At 32.8% G+C, this 15,832-nt stretch overlaps 1 protein-coding gene across 1 annotated transcript in view; it reads left to right on the top strand.

The window, feature by feature from the left end:
- Nucleotides 1–13,233, top strand: part of GRM8 (glutamate metabotropic receptor 8) — a 927,338-nt gene extending 914,105 nt beyond the window's left edge. Inside the window, exons 10-11 of the mRNA XM_031938983.1 lie at nt 2,518–2,764; nt 10,368–13,233. Coding sequence (XP_031794843.1) covers nt 2,518–2,764; nt 10,368–10,417 — 297 coding nt within the window. The 3' untranslated portion in view covers nt 10,418–13,233. The remainder of the gene's footprint in view (nt 1–2,517; nt 2,765–10,367) is intronic.
- Nucleotides 13,234–15,832: the final 2,599 nt, after the last annotated feature.

The raw sequence follows: 15,832 nt of genomic DNA, 5'->3' as shown, positions 1-15,832 counted from the left end.
GTTTTAGAATGATTAAAGCTTAAAATAGGATTATCTTTGCCAAGGGCATTTTTATTTTAATATGAGGCAAAACCATTAAACTAATGTGAAGACAGTGCTTATGGTTAAATTTCAGACATCAGTGAACAAGGGTGGAATACTCTTACACCCACCTACCCACTGAGAAACACACATGCAAATACACACGTTTTCTAATACTTTAGAAGTGACAAAAGTAGGTAATTGTCTACTTCACATATTCACAAAGAGTGCATTTTCCTTAGAGAGCACTTTAGCAAATGATTGATTTGAGTCAGGATATTTAATATAATAACTTCATTCTCTCAAAGACATTGAACATTTAATTCTCCAAGTTCAATTCCAGGAAACCTTTCATGATAAATATCACAAATGAATATATGGGATAGAGAGAGAGAGAAAGAGAGAGAGAGAGAGAGAGAGAGAGAGAGAGAGAGAAAGAAATGTGTGTGTATGCATGTGTGTGTGTGTGTATGCGTGTGTGTGTGTATTTGCGGGTATATATGCATTTATGTGTGTGTATATATATATATGTATGTGTATATGCATATATACATATATTTGAATATATCTGTATACATATATTTGGATTCTTATAGGGTAGAGAGCTTAATATTATCATTGGGGGGAGGGTCTTTTTTTTTTTTTATCATGATGGCTTGTACATAGCAAATGATTGCTAATTGCTTGTTGACTGAAAATAGTGTATGCTATCTGAATAAAAGTCTTTGTGTAATAGCATCCTAATCAGAAGATCTTGTGCATTTTCTTTGCAAGAACCAAAAACTTGTCCTTTTTATTCAATTCAACAGATTTTTTTTTTTTTTTTTTTTTTGATTCACAGGATAGTCTATAAGACCCTGGGAATATACAGTTAAAAAACAAACAAAAACAAAACTGGGTAGTCCTTGTTTTCAATGAGATTATTACAATATTATTGGATTTAATTTAAAAAATGAAAACAAAAACTTTTAAAGTACTTACCCACTACTATGAGACAAAATTCTCCCAAAGAGACTTTCAAGAGTAAAAAACAGACTTTTCCTCTCCCTATCCTCTGCTTTTTTTGTACCTATCCCTCTGGAACTACTATTTTAAGAAACAGTAACTAAGATCCATACATATTGATTTTGACTCTAAAATACATGGGGAGATGGCACTGTACTTTTATCAAAGTTTATCTTTCACTCATCACCTGACATAATGTGTTTAATGCATATTTGTTGAAATGAATTTTAATTAGCATGCAAAAACACATTTTGGATGGAATCAATCATTGGATTTAGAATTAGACGAGATCTAAGAGACCCTCTAGGGTAAATGTCTTATAATAAAACTAAAGACAAATGAGATTAGGTTATTTGACTGAGGTGATGAAGGTTGTAGGTAGACTATTTTATAAACCTTACAATGATACATAAGGAGCTTTGGGGAGGGGTGGTAATAATTGTCATAGCTGAGATTCAAACTCACTTCAATAATCACATAGAGATAGAGACATATAAATAGATGTCTATGGGTATAGACATAGTTCTAGATCTATTTAAATCTCTCGATATAATTATATGATGTGAGTTTGAATCTTAGCTATGATAATTATTATCACCTCTTAACCAAAACTCCTTATACATATTTTTTGATATCTATCCATCTATCTGCCCATCTGTCTCTACATTTATGTTGATAACTATTTACATCTATTATATGTAAACTTTCTGACTCTTAACAAGTGAGAAAATTGAGGCTTGGAGAGCCTGAAAGATTTTCTCAGTCTCATAGGTAATAAGACCTAGCTTTCCATTCTCTGAGTCATTTTATGGGAGCATAGCTTTAGAAGACAGAAGTATCTTAGAGGTCAACTAAGACTTAGAGAGATTAAGTGACTTGTTCAAGGTGTCACACATAGTAAAAGGTAGAATTTAGATTTACCTCCAGATCTATCATCCAGCACTGTGAAACTCAGGATTATTAGAATATTGGTGTCAAGAGTTGATTGTCTGAAATATTTAATTTCACCACAACTTAAGAACTTTTTGTTTTTGGATTCAGAAGAGTGGCAAGGAAGGAGGATGGAAAGGAAGGGAATTCTCTGGTCTCACATCTCTTTCACTGCAGAGGCTCTGTCTTACAAAGAGGTTTTGTTGGTCAAGCTGCTTTTATATTCCTTTTTTTTGGATGTTTGTTTATATCCAAAAATGAAATAAGGTACAGAAGTTTAATTGTTTTTATAGAAACTATGTCTAATGAACATTATTATTGCATTTCTCACCCACATTTTCAGGAAACAAGAAATAAAAAAGGAGTATTTGACTATAATTAAGGACAATTAAAGAGAGACAGACTCCAGATGAGTATGCAACAGAAGAATATAGCCATAGTATTTTCACCTTTAGTGGATGTTGCTGTGCAGTACGCATTTGAGAAAACAGTAGTGTGATTTGCTTGTCTGCCAATAAAGCTTGCTAACATATCTTGTAATGTTCTTTTTTCTCCCCTCAGATGTACATCCAGACAACAACACTTACCGTCTCCATGAGTTTAAGTGCTTCGGTATCTCTAGGCATGCTCTACATGCCCAAGGTTTATATTATAATTTTTCACCCTGAACAGAATGTTCAGAAAAGGAAGCGGAGCTTCAAGGCTGTGGTGACAGCTGCCACCATGCAAAGTAAACTGATCCAAAAGGGAAATGGCCGTCCAAATGGCGAGGTGAAAAGTGAGCTCTGTGAAAGTCTAGAAACCAACAGTAAGTCATCTGTAGACTTTCAGATGGTCAAGAGCGGGAGCACTTCCTAATAGATGTACGTTTCATGGCAATCCTGTTTCTTTCTCATAGACTGGGGATTCGGTGCATGGGGTGGTGGCATGCCAAATTTTATATGTCACATTTGGAGGACAGTTAGTTTAGTGTGAGGGAAGGCCAGAACTGGAAGGGAATTTAAAAATCATTTATCCCATTCTTAACAGATGAGGAAAACAAAGTTCATAAAGATATAGTAACAGATCCAAGGGTACTTGATTATTTAAAAGTAGATTTGAGAATACAATCTGAGTTTCCAATCCTCAGTATACTACTCTTTGCTCCAGTTCATCTAAATTCAAATGACTCAATGACTAGAGGATATCCTCCAGAGGTCCCTGGCTCCAGAGCCAGGAAGCATATACTTTCTCTTGAAATACACTTGCCATATTTTACTATGCTTTTGCTAATTTGGACCACTGTAAAGTTTGAGATATATCAGTATAGCTTCTTGGAAGGGAAAAAAAAATCCTCTTAAACCATTTAAATGTTTTATTGAAAATTTAACATTGAACACCAACACAACCATGTATACTTTTAAATAATTATTTTCAATTTAATTTCAATAAATATATATTTTTTTCTTTTTTAACTATGTCAGTTACTACCCCTACTTGACTCCTCCAAACAACAGTGGAATTACCCTCATAAAAAATATGGGTGGGGTGGGGGTGGGGGAAGGGTTTTAGAATCTCAAAAAAACAACAACATATATTTAGAGTCTTTTAAAGAATATTTCACAACTGTGTATATAATCCCAACTATAGCTTTCACTCGTGTAGTATCCCATAGCCATTTGTAATAAAAAAATGATAAAATAATAAAAATAACCAACATTTATTTAGCTCTATTGACTTTAGTATGCAGTAAAAGGTTTTTGTTAACAGGACTTCTGGGGAATAATGATTGTTACCTGGTCAATAATTTTGTTTAATGTAACTTTGTTTATATTGCCCATAATGGTCTCCTGTTTTGGGCTTTCTTTTTTGTTATACCAAAGTTAAATTAAGTGACTTATGCTAGGATTAATTAATTGATATCAACATTTAAATCACCATAATGGAAAAGCTCTCTAAGACAGAAAGGTAAATCTGTCTGTTATAGCCATTCTCACAACCCACTTACTTCCTCTGAAACCTACCTATTCAGCTCAGATAGCAAAAAGTACCAGCTGCAACCCTGAATCTGATAGAATATGCTTTAACTCTTCTATTGCAATTAATTTCTACTTATGCTTTTGGGCTAATTGATTTGTATTCAAAGATATCAAAGATGTTCATTTCTAGTAAAACATGAAATGCTATCCTTCTGTTATTCTATACTCATTAAGTGAATATAAAGGAAATAACAATCATGCTCTTTGCCCCTCCATAGTTTACAATCTTGATAGGGAAACAAGTTTCTCTTAATTAAGATCAATTTTTATGGCAAATACTCTTGCATCTCTGGAGTTCTCTAAGTTACTTTGGAAACTTCTCTGGCTCTTTGACATAAGAATGAGGAATGCACTTTCTTTACCTAGCATAATCATCAAATGTTTGTTATCTGCTCATGTGATATTTGATAATAAGGAGAATATCATCCATTTATAGATCCATTGGCAATTTGCAAAGTACTTCTGAGTCACATTTTGATGCACACTTAAAGATAATGACCAACTCCTTAATCTGATTTCCTACTAAGGAACATAACTTATTTGTAACTAATTTTACTACCTATTCTGATGTGTATTGTATTAGACCTCTCAGAATGAGGGGCTGATTTCTCTCTGTTTTCCCACTATATATAGACTAATATTGCCAGAAAACCTAGTCAGCAAATGAATTTTACCCAGATTACCACAAAGAATTCTCTTAGTTTCAAATTGTAAGTGATGAGAGATTGTTGAGGGTTGAGGGTTCAGTGCTTGGGAGAAAAATGATTTTGTGTAGTAAGCAGCTACAATAAGAGAGTTCATTAGTCCCATGATTACAGGTGAACAATTTACCACTAATGGATCCATTTTGGTTCCTAAGTTCTTGTGTGACAATTTACTTCTGTTAGAGTTATTGGTGCTACATTCTTATGTCTTAGGAAAGAATCTGGTCTGGTGTTTTTATATCTTGAAAGCTTTAGTGTGGGAAGTTAAAGCTATTCATAGGAAGTCAGTAAACCACATCTGGCAGGTTATTTTCTTTTGATTCCTGGTGCTTTTCTATATGACTCACTGGAGTCGGTGATGGTGTCTTCCTTACAGTATCATTTCATAAAACTTCATAAAAAAGCCTTAAGAATGAGAGTCACACTAAGTTTCAGTGGATGTCAGCATCATCTCTTTCTACCTCCTCTATGAGATGTAGTGGAAAATGAAATATCAGTTGTTATTTATTTTTTAAAAGCATAAATTACTGACGAAAGTGGAAAATTCCCATTATTACCTGGGGTAAATTCCCTTTGATGAAAACAAGCCTTATGGGTTTTATGATTTTTTTGTTATTTTCTGGTTATATGGAAGGGAAATTATGTAGAAAAAATGTGTTTGTCCATTTTCTTGGAAAGCTGGCAAATGCTGGACTTGGATGGAGGACAAGTCAGCAAATCTCTGGAATGATCAATTTCTTACCTTCGGAAGGTGAATCAAAGATAGAAAAAGTGCACTATGATTAAAAAACAAATACTGTCTGAGGCATCTCTAAGTAACACACACATGATTAGAAAGTTCATTCACCTTCCAGTGGAAAAATTGGCTTATACATAGGAACCCCAGGCAATTTCTATTTAAAATGGGCAAGAGATAGCAATAAGCAACATTTGAGCCTTTAAACCTTTCATCTATGAAGCAAAGAGGCCTTTCCTTCTATATAAAGACAGGTTGAGTATTTGTTGCCTGCATTTGGAAACTGGTATTAGAAATAGTTAAAGTATCTCTGTGCATTGTTCTTGTGCTATTTGTATAGTTTCCCTCCTTCTTCCTCTTTAAGTTGACTTCATAAAACTTTTCCCCAAACATCAGATTTTTTGAAACTTCTATGTAATTAATATTCCAGAACTTTACCTTGCTTTTATATCAGTAATGTGTCTTATGGATATGAAAATAGAATTGATTATCTTGAATACCTTGGTGACTTTAAAGTAGGTAGCTCCCTATTATGATAAAGTGAAGGAAATAATTTTCCACATAACCCCAAACACTCACAGTCAAATCTTAATAATACAATTTATGGATTATCCTTGTCCCTTTATTCATCTCCCTTTAGCTTCCTGACTTTTGTCAATTCACTATCTGATATGTTTCCATTTAACTTTGCTCAAAGAAATGTAGAGAGCTTTGCCTTTCTTTCCCTTTCTCTTTTCCTTTCTTTCCTTCCCTCTCTCCCTCCTGTCTGTCTCTGTCTCTGTCTCTTTCTTTGTCTCTGCGCCCCACCCCCCCTTTCTTAGGAGTAAACGTATATTACCTATTTGCAGTTTCTATGTGAGTTTTTAGAGAAGTGAAATGGAGAATAATCCTCTTTAGTAGATGATTTTTTTTCTTCTCTATTATTTTTAAATTCTTTACATTTAAATTATCCTATATTAGTACCAATAGCTAAAAGTTAATCACACTGAAATTCTCTCTTTTCTCCATCTCTACTCTTTAAAAATGACTTTAAGATCATGTAAACAATGCCCAGGCAAACATCCCAAATATAATCCTTCTCAAGTCACAAATAATACATTTAAGGAAAGTGGAGACAGGGAAAGTATATTACTTGCTGAATTTGCAGTATTCTACCTTAGACAAGAAAAGGTCATATGTGGTTTCATGGCCAGGGTCAGAGGGGAGGTAGAAACAAAGTTCTGTGTGTAGAAATTGTATTAACAGTGCTTAATTAACAAATGCTGTGTATAGCATTCCTGAAGCTATGTTCATGTATAATTCATGAAAACAGCTGCTGCTGGAAGTTGATTTGTTCTCTCTAGCTCATGAACACAGTGTGGTGCACACAAGGAAATACATATTTGCTATACTCAAAAACTCATTTTCCTATTAGCATATGCATCTCCACTGTTGAAAATCTCCTTGGTAGCTCATCCTTATAGATCTGGTACATTTCTTCCCTGAAATGTTCAAAGTAAAGTCTCAGATAGGAATAAAATATCTGTCATCTCCAAAGATGGTCCCACATTTATTAGTTAGATTGGTAATCCTTGAGAAGTCTAGGCTTTAAATTTTTCAAACCATCTTTTTCCTACTTGATTTATTGATTGTCTTTTCTTTTCTCCAGAAACATTTTTGTACTAATTATTCAGTTCTCAATAAATTTTAAATTTTTTCCCCTCTGAAAATGATTGGTACTAGGGGGAAAGAATCCTTTAATTGGGTTATTCAGATTTATCTATGAAATAACAGAAATGTTTACCTAGAAATGTCTCTAAAACCAACTAGTCTAATTTCATTTTGCATATGTTGAAGAGTATACTTTAAATAATTAAGTATCATGACCAAGGTCCTGATTTTGTGGTCTAGCATCCTTTCTATTATACTTCACTTTATTCACCAATTTAAACTCCAAACCCTGGCTGATGTTGATCAAAAACCTGAAAAATCATGTTCCTAATCTAAGGGATTCTTCCTAGTTACATAGGGATTAAAAAGCTAGACTTGGAGTCAAGAAAACCTGGATTCAAATTGTGCCTCATATACTTTAATATGTGTGAACCTGGACAAGTCATCTACCTTTCCTCAGCCTTAATTTCTTATCTGTAAAATAATTACAATAACATCTACCAGACATGGTTTTGGGGTAATATTTAAATAATATGACAAATGTAAAGTGATTGATAAATCTTAAAATACTATAGAAATGTTTATGGAATCTGATTTTCACATATGAAATATAAAATTTGTTAAATTAAAACAAAATTTAATCTACTTAAATTATTAATTAGTTGTAGAGTAATCAGTATTCTGTTTTGGGCTCTAAGACATTGACTAATAGCAGGAGTTAATGGAATAAATCTTTGGGCTTTAAGCTAAACTGGACTCTATCTCCTAAAGCAGCCCTAAGCCAATTTAATCTTCTTTAGACTTAGAGATGATTCCTCTTATGCTTGTAAAAGACCTTTCCGTTTCAATCTGGGTCAGAAGAACCTATATTTGCCTGTTTCAGTACAGGTCCCACATGAATAAACTTTCAGAAAGCCTTTTATTAGTATAACTTCTCCTAGTGTATTATTGTCACTCCTACTAAAATTACTACTATTATTTCTTACTACTCTTTACTTCAGCTGCTGCTGCTACTCCTACTACTACTACTACCACCACCACCACCACTACCACCAGTAGTACTACTAGCACTGATAAACTGCTACTACTGTTATTAAAATACTACTAGTGAAATACCTATCATCTCCAAAGTTGGTTCCACATAACTTGGTTAGCTTGATAATCTTGAAAAACAACATCTAAGAACTTTATTACTTATTATTGTTATTACTAACTACTACTTTTTAATACTGCAACTTATTATTGCTACTACAGACTATTACTTTTACTTCTGCTACCACCACCACCACCACTTCTACTGCTCTAACTATTCTTGCTGCTACTACTATTAGCACAGTTGTTGCTATGACTAGACTACTATTAGCACTACTTCAACATTACTTTTTCAAATAGCCAACTTATATTTATAGTGAAAGAAAGACCTCTTTGGTAGAAAATAGATAAGTGGCCTTTGTGAAATGTTTTGTTTTAGGGCTCATAAGTAACGTGATGATATATCTATATAATTGTTAATATTACTGATAACATTATATTATTATATTACTATTATTAATAATAATAAATTTTCTCAGCATAGTAGATAGTTTTGTTCACTTATACCTGACCTAGTCCTTCCAAAGGAAAGACTTTGAGGCTTTAAACTTTTTTTTAATGTTCTCAAACTTAGCTCTCCCAGAATATCTGTTCTAGTAGGAAATAGAAATTAAGGGATGAAACCAATAATAAAAGTTATTTCCTAACTTTCTTTCATTTCTTTGTTCTTGTGACTATTCATTCCCAAATTCCCCTAGGAAGATAAAATAACAAATCAGTTTAGATTTACTCTTTTGAATCTTATAAAACCAAAGGAAAGTTTTAGATTTTAATTTCTTGGAAATTCAAACAAATACATGAACAATTAAAACTATATCCAAACATAAATATGAATTTAACATAGTGCATCTTGTTGTATTATCTATCTAGTTACCTTACAATAACATAATATAATATAGTAATTAAACATTTTGTTTTTCTATCCTAGTCTACATTTATTTTCTAAAGGAATCCATTTACATCCCTTTCAGTGAAAAGTTAACTGTATCTTAATTTGAAATGGTAAAATAGTAATTCCATGTAATATCTCTTTATTGATGGATACTATGAGATATGTAACTTGAAAGTTAGACAATGAATCATATTCTTTAAAATCCCACCAGTCATGATTAGCTAACCAATCTCTCAGTAACTATATTACACTCAGAAACTTAGGTCACTTAAGTATACAAGTATACAAATATAAGTATACAAAGTACGTAAGTTTACAAAGATGCTTTGTTTTTTCAATTGAGGTAGTGGGTTTACTCAATATAATTGTGTTATATAATGCCATACAGATGTAAGATGTGCTATCACATTTTCTTTGTTTCTTTTTTTCTTTTGCTGAGACAATTGGGGTTAAGTGACTTGCCCAGGTTCACACTGCCAGGAAGTGTTAAGTGTCTGAGGCCAGATTTGAACTTAGGTCCTCCTGATTTCAGGGGTGCTGCTCTATTCGCCGTACCACCTAGCTACCCCATGTTATCACTTTTTCATGAAGGCTATATGAAATTGTGCTTAAGTATGTACACTATCACACAAGTATTCAAAACTTTATGAAATGAAAAAAAAATTTAAACCATCCCTGACTAAAATTCAAGTCAGCCATCATTGTTTTGTTAAGTGTCTACTATATGGGAAACACTATGCTAAGTGCTGGAGATACAAACACAAAAAATGGAACAGTATCTGCCTTCATCATACTGGAGAAATATAACATGCAGAAATGAATAAATATAAACTCTGCAAAAAGAATTACCAAATAATTTGAGGTTAGCTCAAAGAGCACATGGGGTGATCATGAATGATCCTGTAGAAGGATTTAATACCTGTGCTTTAAAAAAGTCACTTTGTTTAAATCCCTTCATTTCTTTCAACCTGCAAAAAAAACCTCACAGATATTATTTCATTTTAAAATGGAGAGAGATATAATAGTATAACATTTGAACAATAATACAAATATTATAGAAATATTTTAGAAAGAGTCACTTGGGCCTTTCATAAATAATTCTCTATTTTTAATCTTAATCTATTACTACTGCTCAAAAAGCATACATTTTAACATTTGTGAGTCACAGCATAGAGCTCAATATATATTACATACCATAATGTTTTAAAATAAAGGGGAAAAACAAACAAGAAAAATAGCTTGGGTCTAATAAGTATTATTGCTTATTTGGGTTCTGAAAATCAAACTAACCAAAAAATGCTCTCAATTTGTCTTACTAGCTTCCTCTACCAAGACAACATATGTCAGCTACAGCAATCATGCAATCTGAAGAGAGAAATGAAATCAATCTGAAGAACTGCGGTATGTGATCTTAACAACGAATATGACACCACCAAAAACTCACTCTTGGAAATCTCTGTAGACTACAATCAATCAATAGTCAGTCTCTTAAAGAGCAAAAATAAATCATGAGCCAAAAGTATCGGTAATGGGGAGGAAAGAAATCTGTTTTAAAAGATACAACCAATGAGTTTAAAGCTCAAGAATTGCTTACTCATGAGAAGTTTTTAAAAAAAAAATCACAAAAGGAAAACTAATGTTAGCTTGTGAAAAAAAAATGCTGTTGAAATAAACCATGTCTGATGTTATTCTTGTAAGTAATTTTTTGTGATTGTGAGAACTCCCATTCCTGTCCTACATTGTTCAACTTGTATAAGACAATGAGTCTGTTTCTTGTTAATGGCTGACTGGATTGAAGCCCTGGGTTGTGCTAAAAATTAATGCAATGGTTGAAGCATGCACATTTTTATACAAATAATTTATTTCTAATAATAAAGGAATGTTTTGCAAATGTTGAGACTTGTTTCGTTGCAGTTTTAAAGGCAGGGGGACCCTTCTCTTTGCAACTGGCCCTATTCCCACTGTTGTTTAACTCCTGCTATAAAAGGCCTGGTGTGTTTAAGGGTCCTTGAAGAATGTGCTGTTGGTGTGTTGGTGTATGTGTGAATGAGAGAATGTGTATTTTATTACTATACCAAGAGAAGTTATTTGTATAAGAACTCGTGAATATTTCAAGATTCCCCAAAGTAGTTTTTCATAGTTAATTTCATTTTTTAAAAAATGAGAATTCAAGAAATAGCTCAAGGCAGAATGCTCAAGGTACTTATTCCAACCAATAAATAATGACTCAGAAACTTTTATTTTGAGAATATTTGTACTATTGTGATCATCTGATTCTGAACAAGATAGAATTTTAGTGAAAACTCCCTGAAATTCCCCTTTATTTATCTAAGTGCAAACCACTTTTGTGTAATAGAACATTTGAAACAGAGCAGTATTAACCATTTCCTATCTGAGAAAGCAAAACTATTTGTTTTCATAGAAGCCTTATGAAAATCAATGAAGTAATGGGCCCTAACTAACTAGTACATTATCCATGAACACAGAGTTACTTTATTTATTCCTCCAGAATGATTAAAGCAATCATGGTTCACATAGTATGTCAGTGCTTTCTAATTTTCCCAATGAAAACATGCATTGGTTCATAGAACAGCACCATTAGAAAGAGAAAACATGGAAGCAAAGTAAATATTGGTTGCTAATAAAGCATACCAAGCCAGTTGAAAAAAGAATGCTAGAGGTTTTCAACTCTGTTACTATTTCTGTCTTGGGCTTCTCTATTCCATAATGTTTCAACTATCCATCAAGTCTATGGGTCTCCACAATCATTTTGTAAGTAATTGTTCTCTCTGCTGAATTAGCTTGGATGGCTCATTGGTCTTCTTATAGATATAAAGAGTTATCTGTGCAACATTTCCTCAACCCAGATATTAGAAACAATGTTGTTACTTTATTTAATGCTCTAAGCCTAAAGTAGTCAAAGCTCAAATTCATGACAGTATCATTTTCTCAATCTCTTGACTGCCAGAAGGATCACCTGCCTTGAAATTAGCTTTTATTGACAATTAAATTTTACCTGGGAACATACATACTTATATCTATCCTGTTTGTGAACCAAAGATTTTAAAAATTCCTTTTCAAATTCTTGAATAATTAATTGGATATAATAAACTGACAGGGTAGACCAAAAATAAGTAAACCCACTCATATTTGAACATAATAATGTGTAGTATTCATGTCCTCAGAATCAAACACTGGCTAACATCTAAAAAAAAAAGCATAAATTTTGTTATCAAATTGCACTTAACTTCCTCAAAATAATTGTACATCAGTTTAAGAAAAACCTTTTGACTTAAGAGTAACGGAACAGTAATATATGTTTATAGCACCAAATAGTCTGAATTTCTTAGGTCTTGTTTTTCACCACCACAAACAAATTTCCACTCCTTTTTTTAGTATTTTTTTATAGTGGATGTAGATATATTAGCATAATCATGGAAAGGCAAAATCAGCTATTGACTCAAAATTTTATTATGGCAGGTTTGGGAATATAGATGTCAAGTTGAGTGCCAATGTAAAGTATTTCAAATGTTAATTGTTGAGGAGTTAATGATTTAGTTCCTAGTAAGGCACCCCAAAGACAGTGGTTACTGATGTATAGTTGTCTAAATTGGCAACCAGAATTTATTGTTTCCCTAGGGAAATACTATCTTGATTGCAACTTTAGATTCTAGGAACACAATTCTCCAACCCTAGAAAATGAATAAGTACTCTTTCATTTTACTTCTCACACTGGAAATAAAGAATGTCTTGTTTCCTTTGAATGTGTTGTAGGTCTTAAGGATATAACTGTAGCATTCTGCAGCTAGCAGAGGATTGGAAAAAAAAGATTAGTTTTCCATTGGCCATATTGGTGGGGGAAGGTATAGATGTATAGCTAGCAGTTCACTAATATGGTAGGAATTGCCTTTATACATAATTAACAGCAAGCAGAATTGTAATACAAAAGCTTACCAAAGTATTGCTTGGCAATGATCTTGTGTTTTATTCTGATAATGAAATTAAATGATTTCAGCATAGTAGCAAAAATGCTAAAGATTCTTTTAATATTTATTTAATATTTAGCAAATTCAGAATGTTGTGAAATAGGCTCTAGATCCAGATTGAGAAAATGAGGTATATAGAACTGCTTTGGCAACTGTTTTGTTTCCTTGATCAAATCACTTAAAATTTCTAGATTTCATTACTCATCTACAAAATGAAGTGTTTGCCATTAAAATATCTTTTATCTCTAAAAGTCATTATTTTAAGGCAGTGGGAATTTGTGCATGGGTCCCCTTAAGCAATAGATGGTCTAAGCATTTTAGTCTTTACTAGGACTTGCTAATTATTTAATGGTACCTAAACAGATTATTGTCTTCATCAAACAATAATTTTACTGCTATGCATAAACACTTACCAAAACATAATTGAGAGGAGAAAAATTGGGGATTATGTATAGAAAATCAAATCAGCTAGAAAATGTGGCATTACAGGTGAACTAATAGATTCAATCCAATCAATATACTGGTTTTCTAATTTTCATAAGGGGCAGAGATGTTATTTGGAAATTTTGTTAACTTTTAATTACATATCACATGTCTTTTGTTGCAAATGTTGTTGGGTAGCACATACAATTGTCATAACTTTACTAAACCTACATTAATAGTCAATTTGTGCTGCCAGTCACCTTTTATTATTTTATTTTGTTTACTTTTTATCATTGTATTTATTCTGTTTATTATAATTACAGACTGATCACTCATCCATCTTTTAAAAGTAAGTGGCTAATAATAATAATAGTATGATACAGAAGGGGAGAGTGATGAGTATAATCCCAGAGTGAAAGAAACACTAATCAGATATAATCATTTAGGAATAATTCATTTTTACTGTCTCCAGATTGAGTTCTTTCAATGAAAAAATTAGAATGAAAGGACAATTGGCAGCAGCTAGAAGTAAAGAATTATTTTAGAAGGCTTTTTGGAGGCAATATTTTTAGAATGCTCCATGCATGGGTTATTTGGAAACTTTTTCTAGTAAGTAGCCAACATCTTGATCTTTAGTGGCTTAAAGGTGGTGTGACTTAAGGAATTTTTTTTTTCTGTAATCCTGCTTTGTTATATGACATTTAATGAAATGATAGCATGAGTCGTCCCTTAAGTAGTATAATTATTTTTGTTTAATTTACTCTTTCTGAAGACTTGCAGATTATTATTCTCACTGATGAACTCAGTCCAATGTTAGTGCCAAATGCTGTAACTTTTTTGATGTGTCTGCTTTTACAGTGATAAGAAAAATGATTGATTTTTAAATTGACCCATTAAATGTTTACTATAATTGCTTGCTGCAATGCAGGGATTTGTATTAAAATTGGCCAATGGCCATGTTGTCCATAAAAAAAAAAATCAGAGACTGGGGATTAAATGTCAAACAAACTGGTCACTGTGGGAAAGCCAGATTTTAACTTGAATTCTATTTAACAGCCCATTGATAAAAGGGTGAAATGAGACTTGTAGCTACAAGGAAATAAAATTTTTCCTTTTTTTATATACTTCAGTTGGAGGAAATCAGGAAACTGACCTAAGGAAGATATAGAATAAGTAGTTCTTTATCCTCTTTGTTGGTCTGTTGGCTGAAATCCCCAAAATAGGCACTTCTATTGTGCAAACACTCATTGATCAAATAGTCTTAGAAACAATTAGTTTGTTCGTTTTATGTTCTAGAGGCCTTGTCACATTTTAGCAGTAATAAAGATAATAGATCAAAACCCGGAAGAAACTTCATTATTAATCATTTTTATAGGTGAGAAAAATGAGGTCAATAGAGATCAAGTAAAATTCCCAAGATCACACAGTAAATGACAGAGCTGGAATTAAAATCCAGATCATATGACCAATCCCTGACACTAAAGAGCACTTCCTTCTTCCCTTATGTTTGACTCCCTCTTTACATTTCAATCCTTTGAAACAGAGAAAAATGAGTTCTATAGTTCTTTCATATTTGTGGGGCTTTGGATAACTTAAAATGTTTTCATATAAGCCTTCTGTGTGCTTTTACCCCAGGTCTGCTTCTGCTTTCTCCAGGATTCTGATTTTACCTTTGGCATTTGAGGAAAGGAGGCACAGGGAGGGGAAATTACAACTATAATCAGATCTGAAAGGAAGGGGCCTATTCTGGGGTTAAAGATTTCCATCCTAGGACTAGAAAAGACAGCTTATGTATCCCCCCCTTTCCTCTTACATTCTTTCCAGGGAAGAAAACAATATGTTAAATATAAGCATCACCTTCATTTGTTGGTTCTATTCCAAAGAGAGAATTGGTGATAGGATGAAGGTCTCACAGACCTTTTCTGAGACTCTTCTCATCTTTGGGTGGAGAGGAGGGGCCAGAGATAGCCTTGGACAGAATTCTTAAATAGATAAGTTTGTTTTCATTGATCTTCTAGTTCCTCTTCTCTATCCCTCTCTTTTACCCTTTCCTCTGTCTTAAAATGCCCAGTAACTTCATGATGATCTTCGGATGCATAAAGCCTCCCAGTTTCATGTCCAACTAATCTGTTCTTCATGTAGTTGATTGACGTTGAAAATAATTTTCCTACAACTTTTTCCTCTTCATTTTCCCCTTCCCCTACTCTATTTCATCAGAGTTCTCATTCTTTCTATATCAAAGAATTTAGCTATTAGAAAAAAAGCAATCGAAGTAAACCAATCACACTAACATTTGGAGGACTTCCCTTTCATTCTAATTCTTTGGAGTAATCAAATTTTAGAAAATAAGTCTCTAATTAGTAGAATTCTAAGTT

This window comes from Sarcophilus harrisii, chromosome 5 (genome assembly GCF_902635505.1).
Source record: "Sarcophilus harrisii chromosome 5, mSarHar1.11, whole genome shotgun sequence".
In the NCBI taxonomy this organism is placed as follows: Eukaryota; Metazoa; Chordata; class Mammalia; order Dasyuromorphia; family Dasyuridae; genus Sarcophilus; species Sarcophilus harrisii.
The sequence above is the reverse complement of the archived record's forward strand: the minus strand, read 5'-3'. Positions and strand labels throughout refer to the sequence as shown.